The sequence below is a fragment of the Strix aluco genome, chromosome 1, assembly GCF_031877795.1.
Source record: "Strix aluco isolate bStrAlu1 chromosome 1, bStrAlu1.hap1, whole genome shotgun sequence".
In the NCBI taxonomy this organism is placed as follows: domain Eukaryota; kingdom Metazoa; phylum Chordata; class Aves; order Strigiformes; family Strigidae; genus Strix; species Strix aluco.
Genome location: NC_133931.1, coordinates 42,657,669 through 42,674,563, shown reverse-complemented (window position 1 = coordinate 42,674,563; position 16,895 = coordinate 42,657,669). Strand labels below are relative to the sequence as shown.

At 39.3% G+C, this 16,895-nt stretch overlaps 1 protein-coding gene across 9 annotated transcripts in view; it reads left to right on the top strand.

The window, feature by feature from the left end:
- Positions 1-16,488, top strand: part of TGS1 (trimethylguanosine synthase 1) — a 30,066-nt gene extending 13,578 nt beyond the window's left edge. For 4 of the 9 annotated variants that reach the window (XM_074819084.1, XM_074819025.1, XM_074819076.1 and 1 more), the window contains 4 exons: positions 571-714; positions 1,204-1,420; positions 2,517-2,595; positions 13,757-16,488. In XM_074819084.1, coding sequence (XP_074675185.1) covers positions 571-714; positions 1,204-1,420; positions 2,517-2,595; positions 13,757-13,873 — 557 coding nt within the window. In that variant the 3' untranslated portion in view covers positions 13,874-16,488. Of the gene's footprint in view, positions 1-570; positions 715-1,203; positions 1,632-2,516; positions 2,596-13,341 lie in introns of all 9 variants that reach the window. The other 5 variants (XR_012622545.1, XR_012622543.1, XR_012622544.1 and 2 more) reach the window with 5 other exon arrangements.
- Positions 16,489-16,895: the final 407 nt, after the last annotated feature.

Below are 16,895 nucleotides of genomic sequence, written 5' to 3'. Positions count from 1 at the left end.
TTCAAAGTTACTTTTTTCCATGTTTACATGGAAACCACTTCCAAATTGTAAATTTATTGGTGAAGGAGGAATTAGGATTACTGCATTTTTGTATTTTGGGTTTGTTGCTTTTGTAAGCCTTTCAATTCTGATGCTTTTGTGCATAAGCACATAGATTATTTGGCAGACCAGACATTGCTGTAAAGAAACTAACATGTCGGATAAGAGAGAATATGTTTCTCATTTTATTTGTTAGAGCATAATCCTGATGTACAAAGTTTTTCGTAGCTGTCGCAGTGGACTTGTCCTTGATAAGCCAGAATCCTCAGCACCAAGTTCAACAAAGCACTTAGCGAGATTCTGGCATATCTGTTTGCTTCAGTAAGACTTTGTTTGCTTAGCAGATCTCTGGACTGACCAGAGTTTATCATCTTCAAAGCCTGTATTTCCTAGTCAAATGCACTAAGCCAAAATTGTTGGGATTAACACTAAACCTTCAGTTGTGTGGGGGAGTTGGTGGTTTGTTTTTAATTTAGGTGACCTTGAAGTAAGAGGTGAAAATACACTTCTTCCCTTCCCTTTCCTTTGCAGAGGGTTGGTTTTCTGTAACTCCTGAGAAAATAGCTGAGCATATTGCCATCCGTGTTAGTCAGTCATTCAGCTGCGATATCATAGTGGATGCGTTCTGTGGGGTTGGAGGAAACGCTATTCAGTTTGCGTTGACCTCAAAAAGAGGTAAGCAGGTCTTGTATATAGCATATTATTTTGTTTCTTTGATCTTTTTTCTCTCAAAAATTTGGGTATGCACTTTGGTTGATGATTGTATTTTATTGTATTTTATTTAGTGGACAGGTAAGGCTTGAGCTGAGATGGACAATTGTCATGGTAGTAGATATACGACTACCAAAAGCTAAAGTTTCCCACCTTTGCAACAGTGGCTGAGCCTTCGCAGTCTTGGCTGTGTGGCTTCCCTTGCTGGTTTGTAAATGCAGCAGTTCTGCTCTTGGTGAAACCTCTGCTCCTGCCACACAACGGCAGGTCCTTCCACTCTGAGGAACTGTAGTTTCATGTCTACCGTGACCCACAAAACTGAAGTAGATTATAGATGTGACATGTATCTGGTGGCTGCAGAAGAACACCTTCCTTCTGAAATGTCCTTTTGGTGGTTGGGGGGCATTCGCAGTTCACATTAACCCATGCATTTGCTCTTGCTTCCGTTTGCAGTGATCGCTATTGATATTGATCCTGAGAAGCTCAGTCTTGCACGCAACAATGCTGAGGTGTACGGCGTGGCAGATCAGATAGAATTTGTGTGTGGAGACTTCATGGTGCTCGCTGCCGACCTGCAAGCAGATGTTGTGTTCCTCAGTCCACCCTGGGGGGGGCCTGACTACGCCACTGCCGAAATCTTCGATATCCAAACCATGATTTGCCCAGACGGATATCCTTTCAAAGTTCTGCGTTGTTGTGATTTTCAGTCATTTACAAGTGTTTCTCTCTCTCTCTTCTCCTCCCTCTCTTTACATGGGCTTTGCATGTCCAGTTGTCTGACTGGGGATGATATGACCAGCAGCTGAAGTCCCAGACGTGCCACATTTGTTTAGTCATTCTCCCCCAACCTCAGCTATATGACTTTGACCACCTAAATTAAAGTATCCTCATTACAATTTTTTACTTTAAAAAAAAGTCATTAAAAGTTATTCTTTTAAAAGTAAAAAATCCTTTAGAGAATTGTAGTAGCTTCTTAACTCCTTTTTAACTCCTTTATATTATTTTATTAAAATACCCTGGAGTAATCAAATAGCCATGTGGTATGTGTATATATAAGTAATAATTAATTACGTGAACTATGACTTTGTCATTAATTCCACTTTTTTATTGATTTATAAAAGGTACATCTTATTTAAAATATCTTACTCAAACTGTTCTCAGTCGTAGCACCTGCCTATGATTTAGGAAATCACAGAAGAGTGCAAGCAAAATATTAACCCTTTTAATTAATGTATAAAATTCCATGCGAACTTATTAACAGTGGTATTGAGCACTCATTCATCTGGGAAGGTATTAGCATAATAGTTTAATCAAATATGAAGTGTGGTGGGATTTTTTCCAAAAAAAATAATCTCAATTATTTCCTTTTTGGCTAAAATGTAGCCATATTTGTAAGAGTAAGGGAATCTTTGTATGCATGTGTGAGAGGTATTCCACAAAATGGATTGGAAAACAAATATCAAACCAATGTACTAGTTATAAACCACATTCAAATTTCTCAAATACTTCTCTGTAGTTCAGTTAAATTTTCTTTAAAAGTGAGGGGGGAGGATTTCTTTCTTTCTAGGTCAGTAATGGTGAAATAGAGTTTCTGCATTTAGACAGTGCTAACTTCTGCATTTCGGAAGAGTATCTAACTCACACACCCAGAAGACTAACTATAATTTAATTACTCAATAAGTGAATATGGGACATACTTTCAAAATGAACGCATGTGAAGCAACTTCTCCTTCCCCATTCTTGTTTTATCCTTTACTGGCTTTTACGTTTGAAATTTTCAGGCTCTCCAAGAAGATCACCAACAATATTGTGTATTTTCTACCTCGGAATGCTGACATTGATCAGGTGTGTTACTGGGTAAAGATGTGATAATTGCAAAAAAAACCCCAGCTGTCTTAAAGCATAGGTATTATAAGCACAAACTTAAGACTTTTAAGTGTGTTCAGCTGAATGTGGGGTTTTTTTTGTTTTAAGTTTGTACCTTATATTAAGTGATTTCTGTGTTTGCAGTACTTTAGAAACGGGAGTGGTAGATTATTTCCATGATTTTGATACTGTTCCTTCATAATGCAACAGATTGGAAGTTCTTATAGAAGATACAAAACCAGTAGATTTCTTGGGTACCAGACAGATACATCATTATAAAAGAAGAAAAAAAGATGTTAACCGGCTCTTACTATCTGATAAATTGCTGAGTCCTAAACTTTCATGGCTTTCAGGTTATGAAGAAGTTGCAGGAAATCACTGTACAGCCTTCAATCGCTACTGTCACTGCTTAGTAGATCAGAGACAAATGTCACGCCACCAGAGATACTGATGCTGTCTGCACTGGTGTGTGGTTCCATATGGGCTGCTTGCATTACAGTGATTAGATAGTTAGATACGTCACTGACTTGATAAACACACAGTTTGTTTCACTGGCATGGGGTTTTTTTGTATTAGAGATTTTTGATAGATTTTTTTTTTTTAAGTAACTAAATGACTGTAACGATTCCCCAGACTGTCTGGTTTAGTTTCCTCTGTGTTTTTTTCTATGTTAATCACGTCTTGTAACTTTTTGCAAAGACGGAAGCAGTGAGATCTTCTCCTCACCTGCAACGTGCCACAGAACTTCCCAGGATTATTTCCTGCTTTTTCAAAAGCTGTATCTGACTTAGAGCAGGCAAGGTCTCAAGCTGCATGGTGGCTTGCAGAATCATTGATGACAAACAGCTGGCTTGAGAAACAAGCTGAAATTCACATGGCCTGAGTATTAGCACACTATGAGCCCGCACTATGCACAGCACCATTTGTACGGCAGGTGATGATTCAGTTGCATTTTGCATTTCAGGCTGGTGAAATGTCAAACTGGTTTGTGAATCTTTGAACAGGAACCTTAATTTTAGGCAGAGTTTCTCTAGTTTCAACTTCTAACCACTGCATTTTATCAAATGTTCCGTTCCCACGATGAAGAATGACCTTAACAGGTTTATGCTCTGCTCATGATCACTTTTTACTGGATTTATAAATGGGCAAAGACATCTACATTTCACTTACATTCCCACAAAAGCATCTAAGAGTACTATCCACAGGCCTTCACCTGTTCCTACAGAAGAGCTGGGCACCTCTATGTGGTTGGGTTAGGTGTCTTGCCACCTTTTCATCTTGGTCCAAATGTTGTTAATGTGCTCGAAGTGTTCCTTGGTGTACATCCACAGTTTGCCTTTATGCAAATGGTTGAAGAGTAACTGCTGTTGCTCAAAAACATGTCTTTGTGGTCACGGCTTAGTTGTTAAAAGCATGTGGCTGGAGGCCTAGCTTCAGTTCAGTTGTCAAGGCTAAGGGCTACTCTCAGGAAGAGAAATCAGCTCCTCATGCCTTTCTCTAGAAATTGTGCCAGTATAAGAAAAAAACCCTGAAGGCTGATGATCTGAGAGCAGGGAAAGAGAACATGAATCTAGCCCGCTGTTTAGGGAAATGTATTCTTAATCCTGTGTGGGCAGAGGTGTGTCAAACATGACCAAATGTGACTTTAGTGGATACTCTGGTCCATAGGATGAGACTGGTTATGGGTTTGGCTGTCATCATCTCTGGCTGTATTTAAGAATGAAGTTCCTGAATTTACTGCCACTAAACTTCCAGTGCTGTGAATCTCAAGAAAAAAAGATTTATCATTGAAGGTCCTTAATGGTTAGTGTAGACAGTTGTCTTCTCAGTTTGCTCATGGTTTTGCCCACAGTTCTCATCCATCTTACTTTTCTCACAGACCAGATAGGGTGGCTTCTGCTGCAACAACTGCTTTGGCAAGGGCCTGTGGACACCACTGCTAGGGTGTAGTGTGTAGCTTGGCTTGTGAATGTAGTCTGTAAACTCTAGGGGCCTATAAAAGCTTGATGAAGTAAATCTTAAACATTTTTTGTAGGAGATTAATGCATGAAAACTGAATAACTTGGATGAGGCAATATTTGCTGAACAGGTTATCTGATGCCTTAGATTTGCATGGAAACTTAAAAACCTAAGTTTGGTTTGTGTAACATTGCTCAGGCACATAACACTTGCCTCTTCTGTGTCCTTAAAAATGAACTCTGTGTGCTCAAACCCATATGTAAGGCTTTCAGAGATCACTTAGCTGCTAGAATAGGTGGTCTAACATGCTTAACATGTGAGGTGACAGTTGTTAAAATTTGAGTACTCTGCCTCTTGTCTCTCGTTGACTGGCTTGAATCTACAACCGAGGTGTGCTTTGTCAGTTAAAATTGGTTTAGAAGTTGACTTAATTGCCATTGCACACCTCTGTGAAGATGTTTATACTGACTGTAAGCCGGTGTATCAGTGCAAATTTCCTTGTCTGACAGTAGGTCTCAAGCATAAATGGAAATAATTGCCCACCAGTTACAAGCAACCTTACAATAAAAATACTGTTTAACCTTTAGTTAAGGTGATGCCAATTTAATGGAAAAATATGTGCTTCTTTTTACAGTTAGATAGCTAACGTAGAGTAGGGATCCCGCTGCTGGTGTGAAAGCAAGGTGGTAGCTGACCTTGACCTAGATATGTCAGAGGACTTGGTGTTCATTGCCTTATTGGTAGACAAGACATATAACATAAGATAATTAGATAACATAAGATAATTTTATTGCAAAAACAGTGCTTATTATGTCTTCAGACACAGGCTTTTCTATGTAGGGTTAGTCTTGTAGAGAGAGAGGGGGTTCTTTGAATTCCCTTACAAAATTCACTGAGTTTAGGTGGAAGAGGAGAAACGAACTTCTCTACTTCTGCCTCAAGAGGGAGCAGCGAACCAGTGGAATATGGTTGGTGCATTTACAAGAAATGTGAAACGTTTCCCTTAATTGCATCAAATCTTGTTTAAAAGCATGTACTTTTTACAAAATTTGTAATGTATACAGGTCCATTTTTAGGTCCAATCAATCTTTCAAAATATTCTTTCTAGTTAAGAAATAATCAGGAATTATATCTATGTGTGCGCACATACATAAAATATATTTTTTTAATAATATAGCTTATTATGTAGCTCATGTGTGACACCCTTGTTGATACTCATGTCTTTGCAGCATCTTTACATCTGAGTCTTTAAGTCTTTTTCACATCCCTTTAAAAAAAAAAAAAAGATAGGGGGAGTTGTGGAAACTACCAGTCAGAAGTATATTAATACTGCTTTAGTTCTGGGGGGCTAAACTTGTATTTGGTTGCCAGCAGTATTTTTGAAAAGCAAAACAAAAAGTTTGACCTACTTAGAATTCCCGCAAAGTAGGAAAGAATTAGAAATCACTGTTTCAAATATGCTTGCATATTTAAATCAAAATTATACCCCAGCAAAATGAAGTGAAAACACTTGATAAATACATGGGTAGTTGAAAACTGTTTCTTGCCTTCTATGAGAAGAATCAATGGTACTGATTTAAGCTGATATTATTAAAATAATAATGAATAAAAGAGTGAATGCGCATGCCTTGCCAAAATTTGGATGAAAATAAATTTCTCCCTCTTGCTCTGCTGTTGATCGACTCTACTGGCAGCAGGGAATCTGCAGTCAGGGAATGCTCAACCTTCCCCAGCACGTTTCCCCTTCTTGGTTGGTTCATTTCTACCAGATCAAGGGAAAGAAAGGTGATACCTGCAGGAAATCCTAACATTTAGGTTTTAATACTCCAACAAAATGTAACAGAGACCTCAACGAGTGACTTGAGAAGCAAGCTTGTTGAGACAGTGATTAAACGTTGTTTATGAAGTGTTTAGCGATCAGTGCTCCACATCACAGTGTAGAGCAGGAAGTGTGTACTTGCGTTAGGTACCAGGACTCATCCCAAGTAGCCTGATCTCTTGCACAGATTGTTTTCTGTACAGATAATACTTCTGTATCTTAATTTTTGCATCAAAGGAGGAGGAACCTGGGATTCGCTGCTGTAGGACCTTCTTGCTAATGGTGGGATAGCCTCTTTTCACAACGTTGCAGAAGACATACTCAGCTACTTAAGATACGAAAACATACCCTCCCAAATGTTCACTTACTAACCTAGTGATGCTCCTCACTCTTCTTGTAAGCTGTGTGAGTGCTGCCGTTGAGGTATTGTCCTCTCACTGGTGGTCATAATGGAGTCAGGCTGCATGACGGCTCCCCCCAATAAACTGATGAGCCTGAAGTGTTGGTGACCTGGTATGGTGTGAGTCAGATGACCACATTGGCATCTTTACTAGCCTAGCCAAGTTTGAGAGACAGAGTACTGAGGAATCAGGAGTTTATTACTTATCCTGAGCATGGACAGTTAACTGCTCAGATACTGTATTGTGCCTTGGTGATTATCCTAAACTTCTTCACCGTTCAAATTGAAGACAGTCATATTGTACAAATTTAGAAATGGTGGTTTAATTAGAAACATTTTTCTCTTTTAGACAAAGGATAATCTTTTTTATATATAGATATATTTAGCATGGGATTATCTTTTAAGTCTTTATGATTTTTAGCTACTGGAAATGTTGCATATTTAACATCTTGAGCACACAGTAGCGCAACTTTTAGTTTTCGGTTGTGTTAGCATATCAAAACAGCAGGATAATTGAGGCCAATATTCAGGTAACATTTTAATCTTTATGACCCTTATAGCAGAGCAAGCAAATCTATTAGAATAATATTGGTGTACTCTTAAGACAGAATACGAGTGTAGTGGGGAACTGTTAATGTTGGGTTGATGGTTGGACTGGATGATCTTCAAGACCTTTTCCAACCTAGACAATTCTGTGATTCTGTGATTCTGTGACTTTACTAATTGAAGACGATTCTGAGAGTAAGATGCCTCATTATTATTCAACTTGAGAGCTATCTTTCTGAGTTAGAAAAGTTTTGGTCTATCCAAGATCCAGCCTGTGACAAAAGAAAAAACAATGCAATTTGAGAAAGATTTGTCAGTGTCCAGCAGCCTTTCTCTCTGTGTAGGTGAGTTGGATATGGCACTGTGGCTCTGCTCAGAGGTTTATAGCCAACATGTTGTGAAGTCACGTCATGGACCTTATTAACTTGCTCTGCAGTTTTCTGCACTAGCAGGCTTCTTGGTAGTATTGGATATGAGAAAAGACTAATTTAAAAAGAAAAAAGTGTCAAGAACTTTTCAAAAGTGGAATGACTGAAAAAGCAGCCCCTCTTCAAAATTTGAGTCTACTTCACAATACAATGTTAACGTAGTTCCAGTTCCAAACAGGAACTGTTTTTTTTATTGAAAATTATGCCTTTTCCTGTTAAGAGTTGCTATTAAACTTCTGTGAATGTCCCCTTTTTCAGCCAGCTATTTTTGGCCCTTATAATAGTGTAGGGTAACAGAGGGAGAGGAACAGTGCTGGTTTTTTGGGTAATATATGTCAAATAATAATATTCTTCTTTCTTTTAATCGTTTTTGAGTAGTATTTCTTCATTGAACCATATACAAAGTTTTACACTTCATAAAGTATTGGAGTAAATTCCGAACATAAACTTTATGGTTAAGAGAACTGTTATTGTTGATTGCTGTCCATTTCAACCATGAGTCTTTAAATTTGCCAGATCAACCAAGATAATTGTGTTTTAAATTATGAGCATAAAGGCATGATAGGCAAAACATTGGGTTTTTTTAGATGGCTGCAGATAACTTACTGCTCAGTATCTGCAGGAGGAGTTTCTCCCTGTCCTTAAAAGTTTAGAGAGCAGCTCAAGGATTTTAACTTAAGCCTGTGCAAGGGAAAATCTGGTTCTGTCTTTTAACTTTCAGTCAAGACTGGTTTTTTTCAAACATTAGTCAAGAATGTGGCACCACAGCCTACGTTCTCCATGAACACATCACTCTGATGGATGAAGGAGTTTTCAAAAATGTGTGCGTTCTTTGCACCTTGCTGAGAGGGGGAGCCGATCCAGTTTTTGAAGAGTATGGGTCCACTGGAGGAGCACGGGACAGTGGGTGTACTACTTTGGGGTGCAACAGCAGCAGCTTTTGGAGGATGCGCTGCGTGAAAGCAGCTGTGTGGTGGACATGGTGTGACATTTCACAGATGTTTGGGAGATCCGGTGGAAGTGATAAATGCTGTGCACTAGCAAGGTGTTCACAGGCCTTTGCTCTTCTATCTATATTGTTTATGGTATTCTCCCATGTGATTCCTACTGGTTGACTGGAACTATATAAACTGGCATCATAATGCAAATTGGCAGCCTCCTTCCACTTAAACTAGCTAGTGATTTATTTGTCACCAGCCAGTTGTAGTTCCGTCCATCACGAGCTGACCTACTGGCAGTCTGCTTGGTGTTGTATAGATTTGTAACTCAATCCCCACTAGGAAGATCTTACGGGCTGCATTTATTCACTCAAGATACTGTGTTTTTAAAAAAACTGAAGCAGGGTGAGAGTCAGGGAAAGGTTTATGTTAGTCTTTATGCACTGTTGATAATTCTTTTCTTTTTCTTAACCAGTCACTTCTCAGACCTCTTCCTGTTTCTGTATTGAAAACTTTGTGTCATCTTTACTATTTGAAGATATGACTGGTGCAAAATTATAAATCTGGTAGATTCCTGGGTTTGAGGTTTTTTGGGCTTCGGAGAAAGTATTTGGTTTTTTGTTGTTTGTGATAGCTATGCCTAATTTAGTGAAATTTCACTGCTGTTGGAGCTTTTGCTGTCCCAAGTATTGGTGTCTCAGACCTGGTTTATTTTCCAAATACTGCCAGAAGATACAAATTACCTTTTGTTCCTTGTCTAGTGTGTGGAGTGATTCCCCGAGCCCAGAATTAAGCAACGTGCACTTGACCCTGATAGCCATGCAAAGAATACACATCATGCAGATACTTTTCTTTTTTTCTTGCCTTTGTTCCCACCTCATCTTCGTCGTCCATTTTGAGAGAACCTAGAGTTAGACACTGAAGCTTTGTTCTGTCTGCAGGTGTAGATGGGAACATGTTTGCTGTGTTTCTGTTTTTGAAAGTTCAGTTGTTACAAATGACTGGTCAATGAAGAGAGTGTAAAGATGGGTAAAACTCATTTATTTGAATTCTATCTCATGTCATTCAGAGAACAGAAAATCATACTACAGAGATCATTTTAATAAAAGAATATATGGTAACCTCTGTAAATTAAGAAATTTGATGGAAGGCGGACTAGTAGAACTACCACCAGACCAGTTCATTTAGCTGTGATTTTTCAGACTGGAGACCTGGCCAAATGGGACCTGCCAAGTGCTGTCATGTTTATTTAGGAGTAACAATGAGCAAAGCAGGGAGTGAGAGACCAGGAGATGAACTCAGATTAATTTTATTGTATTTTTAAAATGCTTGGGTATTAGGGGAGTTGGCAGGTAAAAGACTGTGGGTTGATGTGTTTTGCAGGCTGATCATTTCTAAGTGAATATAATTGCATATGCTTCAGCCATGACTATCATGTTAATAACGGCAGCTTTTAAGCACCCCACTTTAAACTCACATCTGTTCTCTGTTCTTGATAAAAGATAAAGCCATAAGATGCTCCCAGCATACACCAAGCTAGAGTGGCACTTCTGGCCTTCAATCTTCCTAAAGCTCATAGCACTTGAATACTGAATTTTAGTTTGCCCACCTCAAGTTTAAAAAAAAAAAAAAAAAATCCCTGGCCTGTCAAAGGGTGGAGGCACCACTGTGGCGGTGGCATAATTTACCTGCAGACCTGTGCATTTTGAAAAATGCTGCCTGAGAGCATTTTGGTTTATTATGTTCAGTGTAAAGTATACCATTGCCTTTTCTTTTTTTCCCCCTAGCCTTTAGGTTGCTTGTGGGGAGAGGGGTTTCCTCTTTTTTTCTAGTGTTCTATAAAATGAAAGGAATCACAGTCTCCTTGTGTGATTGCCTGTCAAGCCATATGTATCTGCTATGTATTTTTCATACCCCAGAAAAGTTTCTTGGAGGGTGAAAAAATTACCATAAACTTTTTATCCACAGTTACCTTAGTTGGTGGTTGGAACAGATAGGAAGTTACTTTACTAAAGGAATTTCAGTATGATTAAAAAAAGAACCTGCAAGGCCAGCAGGAAAACCTTTGAGTTCAAAAATACAATATAAAGCAAGTTTGCACCTTAAGCAACTTGTACTCCTGAAGTAATCTTCCATGTTCGTTCCCTTTTTATATTTCTTTTCTGATGTCTCCTATTTTAAACTTGAGACCAAACCTGCTGGCTACTTTTTTAATGCTCTGTGCTTGTGTCTGTAGCTGTGGACTGTTTCCATCAGCAGTCACTGAACTGAAGGATGAAGCATCCAGGTGAGAGGGATGCAGGGAGGCATTAGCTGAAGCTGCAGCCTTTGCTGCTGCCTGGGGAGGTGTGTGGCACGTGCAGAATTACCCAGCGCTGCAGAGGAGGTGATACCTGCCCCCCCTGAGTACGTGGGTTTGGGCTAAAGAACAAACCAGGATGAGGAGAGTTGCCAGCATTGAATCATTGTATTTGCACAGGAAAATGTAAAATAAATTTTGTACTAGTCCAATTTTTAAAAGAAATGAAGAAGCCTTTCCGTACTCACTGTTGTAGTTCACTGTAAAAAGAGAAGCGTGTCGGTATTTCTAAAAACAGGTGAGCGCCTTTTGTTTTTCTCAAAGCGTCATCGTTCCTCAATCTGCTGTTATTTTTAGAGGGCGTCCCTCCACCAAGCTGGCACCTTTCTGAAGCCTGGCGTGTGGCAGCTTTCCCTCGTTACACCGTCAGGGTTGACTGAGCCCTTCTGAGGAAAACTTGGCAACTCCTATGTAATTACATTTGCAACCTCCAGCAATTTACAAATAAGCATCATCACAGAGGATTTGCATTTCTCTCCTCTGAGTATTGGAAGGATTGAGGAGCGTGTGGTGCTGGATCCGCCCCTGCAGAGCTTATGCCTGTGTGCTCATTAGATTTTTGTCACTGATGGGTTTGTCAAATACTTTTCAGTAGTCGTTTGAAATTAGTCTTAGTTATCCTGGATTTGACCCTTAGATTAGACACAGCATATGTAACTTTTCAGGTGTCCTTCAGTGGATGCCACCCCTCAGCAGAGGAGCAGCGTTTGCCTGTGTTACCAATGAAACATTTTGCTTTACTTGGTCTTCTAAGAGAAATATTTAGTAAACACTTGTGTTTAATATCAATGTGTTAGTCATACTTAGATATGCTAGTGACACAAATTGTAACCTGAAAACAGGAGTATGTAACCCCAAGACAGTAATTTTAATATTCTATATTACATTGACTAATCTAATTAATATTTTAGAATACTTAAATAACATTAGCTATGAAGTGCAAAGCCTCTAACACTTTTTGAAAAGGACATTCCAGCTTTTGCTTATAATAAATTAGAAATACAAACTTAATGTCTTCCTAGAAAAAGCAATGTGGATTACCCGACAACGTTAATTGCTTTTAGGATTTCAAGAAAAGATAAGTCGTAAAATTAACATTCCTGATCACTTGCCAATTTCAGATTCTTGTGCTATCTATAAGCCAGCTTCTGCTTTTTTACTTCAGTCGCAGGTTCCTCTTTGACAAGAACGTGAAGATTTTTTTCCTTTTACCCTTAAATTGAAGGATGAAGAAACCATTCATACTTTTGTTTTTGTCTGCAGAAACAAAAAAATGAAAAGGGAAAAAAAAAAAAACAGAAAAGTAAATGCTTGGTTTAGATAAGTGTGGTCATTTTCTGGGCAAGTCAATAAAGGTTCAAAGTATAGTTTAGATTAATCTGTTATTTCCTCCTGATAAGCTGTTTTTTTTCTTACAGTAAAATAGAGGAAGTTCGGCGTGTTTATATTTAAATCTGCAGTACAAAATCAAGTCTCAAAGGGGTTTAGAAGTGTTAATAACGCAACCTGAACTTTACATTTCAACTGCTAACATCACAGACTTCTTGGTTTAAAGATCAGTTAAAATCTACTGCAGGCTTGTAGACCTTGACCCCTTTATGTCTGCCTGGGAAGTTTTCCCTGCATAGGGAACTATAAAAATAGCTCTTCTGCAGCAGGCAGGGAGAACAGCAGCACTGACTGTGGAGCGGGGACCCTCACCACAGCACAGGTCCTTGGGGTCCATGATGGGGGCGAAAAAAGCAGTCAACACTCAGTTCTGATGTTCTTCTCTTCCTTCTGTCTGTGCAGTCTGTCCTGGTGCCAAATTGGTAGCCTGTATGGCTGTCGTCCCTCAAAGGGGTCGTACCGGGCATCATGAGTAGGAACAGGAGAGGAGAGAGTATTGCCTGCTCCAGTCCAAAATGCAAAGTCCGCTGCAAAATGTTGTCTGTCTGTAATCATTAAGCATTAAAGGTGTGCACCGAGCTCAGTCAACAAAGTGTGAATGGTGAAATTCTCACCCCAGTGACCATAAACATGAGAGCTAGGACCAGTGCTGCCTGATAGGCTCTCCCTGCCTGCAGTCACTCAGCTGCCCGCAGCCTTACCCTCAACACTGCCTGAGACTCCAGTGCACACACACAACAGCATTATTTTTGGTTGCAATAGCAACAGCAAAAAACTGTAACTGGTTTTTGTGAGCTTCTCTGCCTGTTTGGAGTTTTGGGGTTGGTTTTGATTGGGTCATTTCCCCTGCCAATCTTCAGTGCAACCTTTATGCTTTCTAATTCCAGGGTTTGGTTTTACTCTTCCCTCAAAACTTGGGATCTTGACACCTTCACAGCACAGTTTACAGCTTGCTTTTGCTGCAACTGGGTGTCTCAAATGCCAAGTACCCTGCAAACCAGTCTAGCATCTCTCGCCTCAGCACAGTGTATGAAACAATGACTATTTATCTCCAGTTCTGAAGTCCTCTTATTTTCACGGCTTGGGGCGAGGAGGATTTTTCAGTAACAAGGAAGCCACAAACCACTTCTGTGAGTAAAAGGAGACACTGAAAGAGGACATTAGGTGACAAAGGAATATTATCACCAGTATTAACAGAGCCAAAGATGTGTTTTACATGATGTTTCATGTGAATAAAAGGTTTGGGGTTTTGCCTCTTTTGCTGTGCATTGATTGATTCGCTTTTTGTTCTTTGCTTTTCAGGTGGCTTCTTTAGCAGGGCCAGGAGGGAAAGTTGAAATAGAACAAAATTTTCTCAATAACAAACTGAAGACAATAACAGCTTATTTTGGTGATCTAATAAGACATGACCTCTCCTGAACTCAACGTGGATTCTTCCAAACCCAACCTCCCTGACTGCTGCTTTGCTTAAGCATTTGTACAGCTGGCTGGTCAAAATTGACTTAAAGCCAATTTCTTTAATTTCTGTTTACAAAAAAAATGTTCTGTTTTTTGCTACTGTCAATAAATGTTTTGTAATAATTTTGACAAAATTCTAAGCATAGAGTAGCTGTCAATGTAGGAAAAAATATCTTTATAAAATGCAATCTTGCACGGTCAAATCCAGCCAGTTGAAGGGAAGTTCAGGATTTCTTTGCAACCTGCACCTGTGCTACTTCTGTGTTCTGATTTTGAGCATTCACAGGGTCAAAAAGAATAGCATGAAAGCTGCTGTGCATCAAGAACTGCTGTCTATGCTTGAGAAACAAAAGCATCTGAACATCAGGTGGATCTAGAAGGTCAGGTACACCACCAGAGGTTAACCACAGTTCACCTCTCTGGCTCCCTGCTTACTGGGAAACCTTTTCAGGTTTTCTTTGTAGGATGAAGATCCACACATTTCTTACAGTGCGTACTCCAGCTTGTTGCAGCATAGGGAGAGAGCGGGACATGCTGGTGGGTGGCAGCAGGGCTCTACCCTCTGTTTTTTGTTATTTAATATTTTTCTCCTTGCCAACCCTCTTTGTTACAAAGATATTTTGAAGAAACCTGACTGGACCTTTGTCTCAGTAACCAGAAGGGTATGTGTCCCACATCTTTTTGAACCCTTTTGAATCCTTGCATAGGCTTCAGGGAAGGCAGAGGAAGCCCTGCTCTCCCTGGTGAGGGCTGTCTGCTCCCACTTGGGGTTTGGGGTGAAAGAGTGGCTTTTGAGCGCTTCTCCAAGCAGAGGAGGAGGCAGGCAAGAAGTGTCTAGGACATGGCTATGACACACTCACTGAAATGCACTTACAGTAAGTATCCATGATCAATTTTGAACTTGTTTTTGAGGTAAGAGTGTAAGGAGTGTAGTTTCAAAGACAATAAATTAGTGCTGCTTCTCTGGAGTGCAGCAGGACACTGAAGGCAGCAGAGACTAAGCACTAAACCATGGATTAGTGCTGACAAACAACTCTATTGAATAACTGTAGAATAACCAAATAGGAGGATTTTTTTCCCCTGTAAGAAATGAAATCCAACTCTTCAAATCACTTAGGAGACCAAAGTGTTGGTGTGTGTCTGTATAGGGTGTTAAAAAACATGTTTGTATCAGTGCAAGTTAGCAGTGCAGTAAAATAGCACTTGGGAAATAGTTTTTTTTCTAACTTTACTGTCCATCGAGTACCACATAAGAGCTAAATAGTTAATGACCATTAACATCCACGCTTCATGTAAGGTATTTTAGATTGAGGATAATTTGACTAATTTGCATCACTGCATTTTGCCACTGTACTACAGTAAGGAAGAAGAGCTGTGATAGTGCCAGCCTCTGTGTCAATATTTAAAGGGAATTGTAAAGGAAAGAAATTATCTGCTCTTCAATATTCCTTAGAAGTTTGCTACTAGGAGGCAGGAGAGGTTGGCAAAAGTGCTAGTATTACAGGAGGTCCAAACCTGCTGTAGCAGTGGCACCTGAATATAATGATGCTGTTTAAATTTTCAATACAAGCTACAAAAAAATCCAAGGAAGTCATGAGGCCAAATGAAGAATAATTTATATTGTGTGTGTCACAGTACTCTGTACACTAAAATTTGACTGTGTTGGACTTACTGCTGCTTACAGAAATACTGTTGTCTTATTCTTTGGTCCTTTTTTCCTCCCTAAAGTTAAGGAGTAGCTTTAGATGCATTTTGAGATTTTGCTGATGCTGCTCCTGTAAAAGGAAGCTCTAGGGGGGAAATACCAGTGAATTTACTTTTACCTTCAGGAAAGTAGTCAGATTTTGTTCAGTGCCCAATATGCAAAATGTGGAAGCTAAAATATGCCATAAAAGGTACAACATTTACTGTTTTAATGTGTACTTCCAATATAATGAACTTACTGGTAAGAAGGAATGATTTATCAAAGGTCTCTGCTGACCTTTGCAAGCACATGAAGCACCAAAAGCGGAAGAATATCCTTCTTCATGGCTGTTCCTCTCTGTAACCAAGTACGAAAGGTCCTTTTTTTAAAATTTTATTTATTAAATACATCTTGAAGTCAGAATACACTCTGCTAGGTTTTTCTTCAGCTTCCACCTCAGACAGAACGGGTGAAGGTTCCCCAGGGCTGTGAAGCAGTCAATCTGTTAAGCCTAAAATAGATCTGAGTATTTTTACTTCATTGTTAGTAATTTCAACCAACAAACACTTCATAGAGGACAGCTTCATTCATGATATGAGTTTCTGTAAAATGTTATTCTGCTTTATATTGTAGAAAAAAGTTAATGTGGGCTGAGACAGTTGAGTTTCCTGACATCTCATGCCCAGAGTTTTAATACCCTTTTGGGATTCAAGTAGTATTTTGTATATGATGCATTAACCTACAAAGAAGTTACGTTGCTATTGTAAAGTAAATACTCATAGAGGTTTGGTCTTTTACCAGTTTTAAGCTACAAAATAAGCTGTAGGAAAAAAACTTTTTTGAAGTTAACTAATATTTGGACTAAATGCAATAAATACTGTTCTATACTTGCCACTGTGCTCTTGAGCTCCTGATCTCAGGTTTACCTTAATTAAATTCAATAGTAAACCATGCCCATCAGTTTCTTTTTCTGGTGCATGGTCTGAAAAGAAGTGATGGAACATGCGGTTAAAACAAGCGCATTACAAGGCTGAAGCCTGGTTGTAGATTCAAAGGGGAGCAGAGCATCAGTGGGGCTGAACTGTCTTTTCATGGTAGGACAGTTAGCATCGTGCCCTTCTCTGAAGGAGGCCCTATTTGTGTTATGGTAAAAAATCACTGTTCCTTGAAGCTTTAATGTACAGGTTTTAGAAAATCTTCCCCAAGTGTAGTGGCTCTGAAATAACATTTGGGTCTGTAAGTGCAACTCAGGGGTTATATAAACAAATTAACGTTACACCACAGTGACCGTGGTAACAC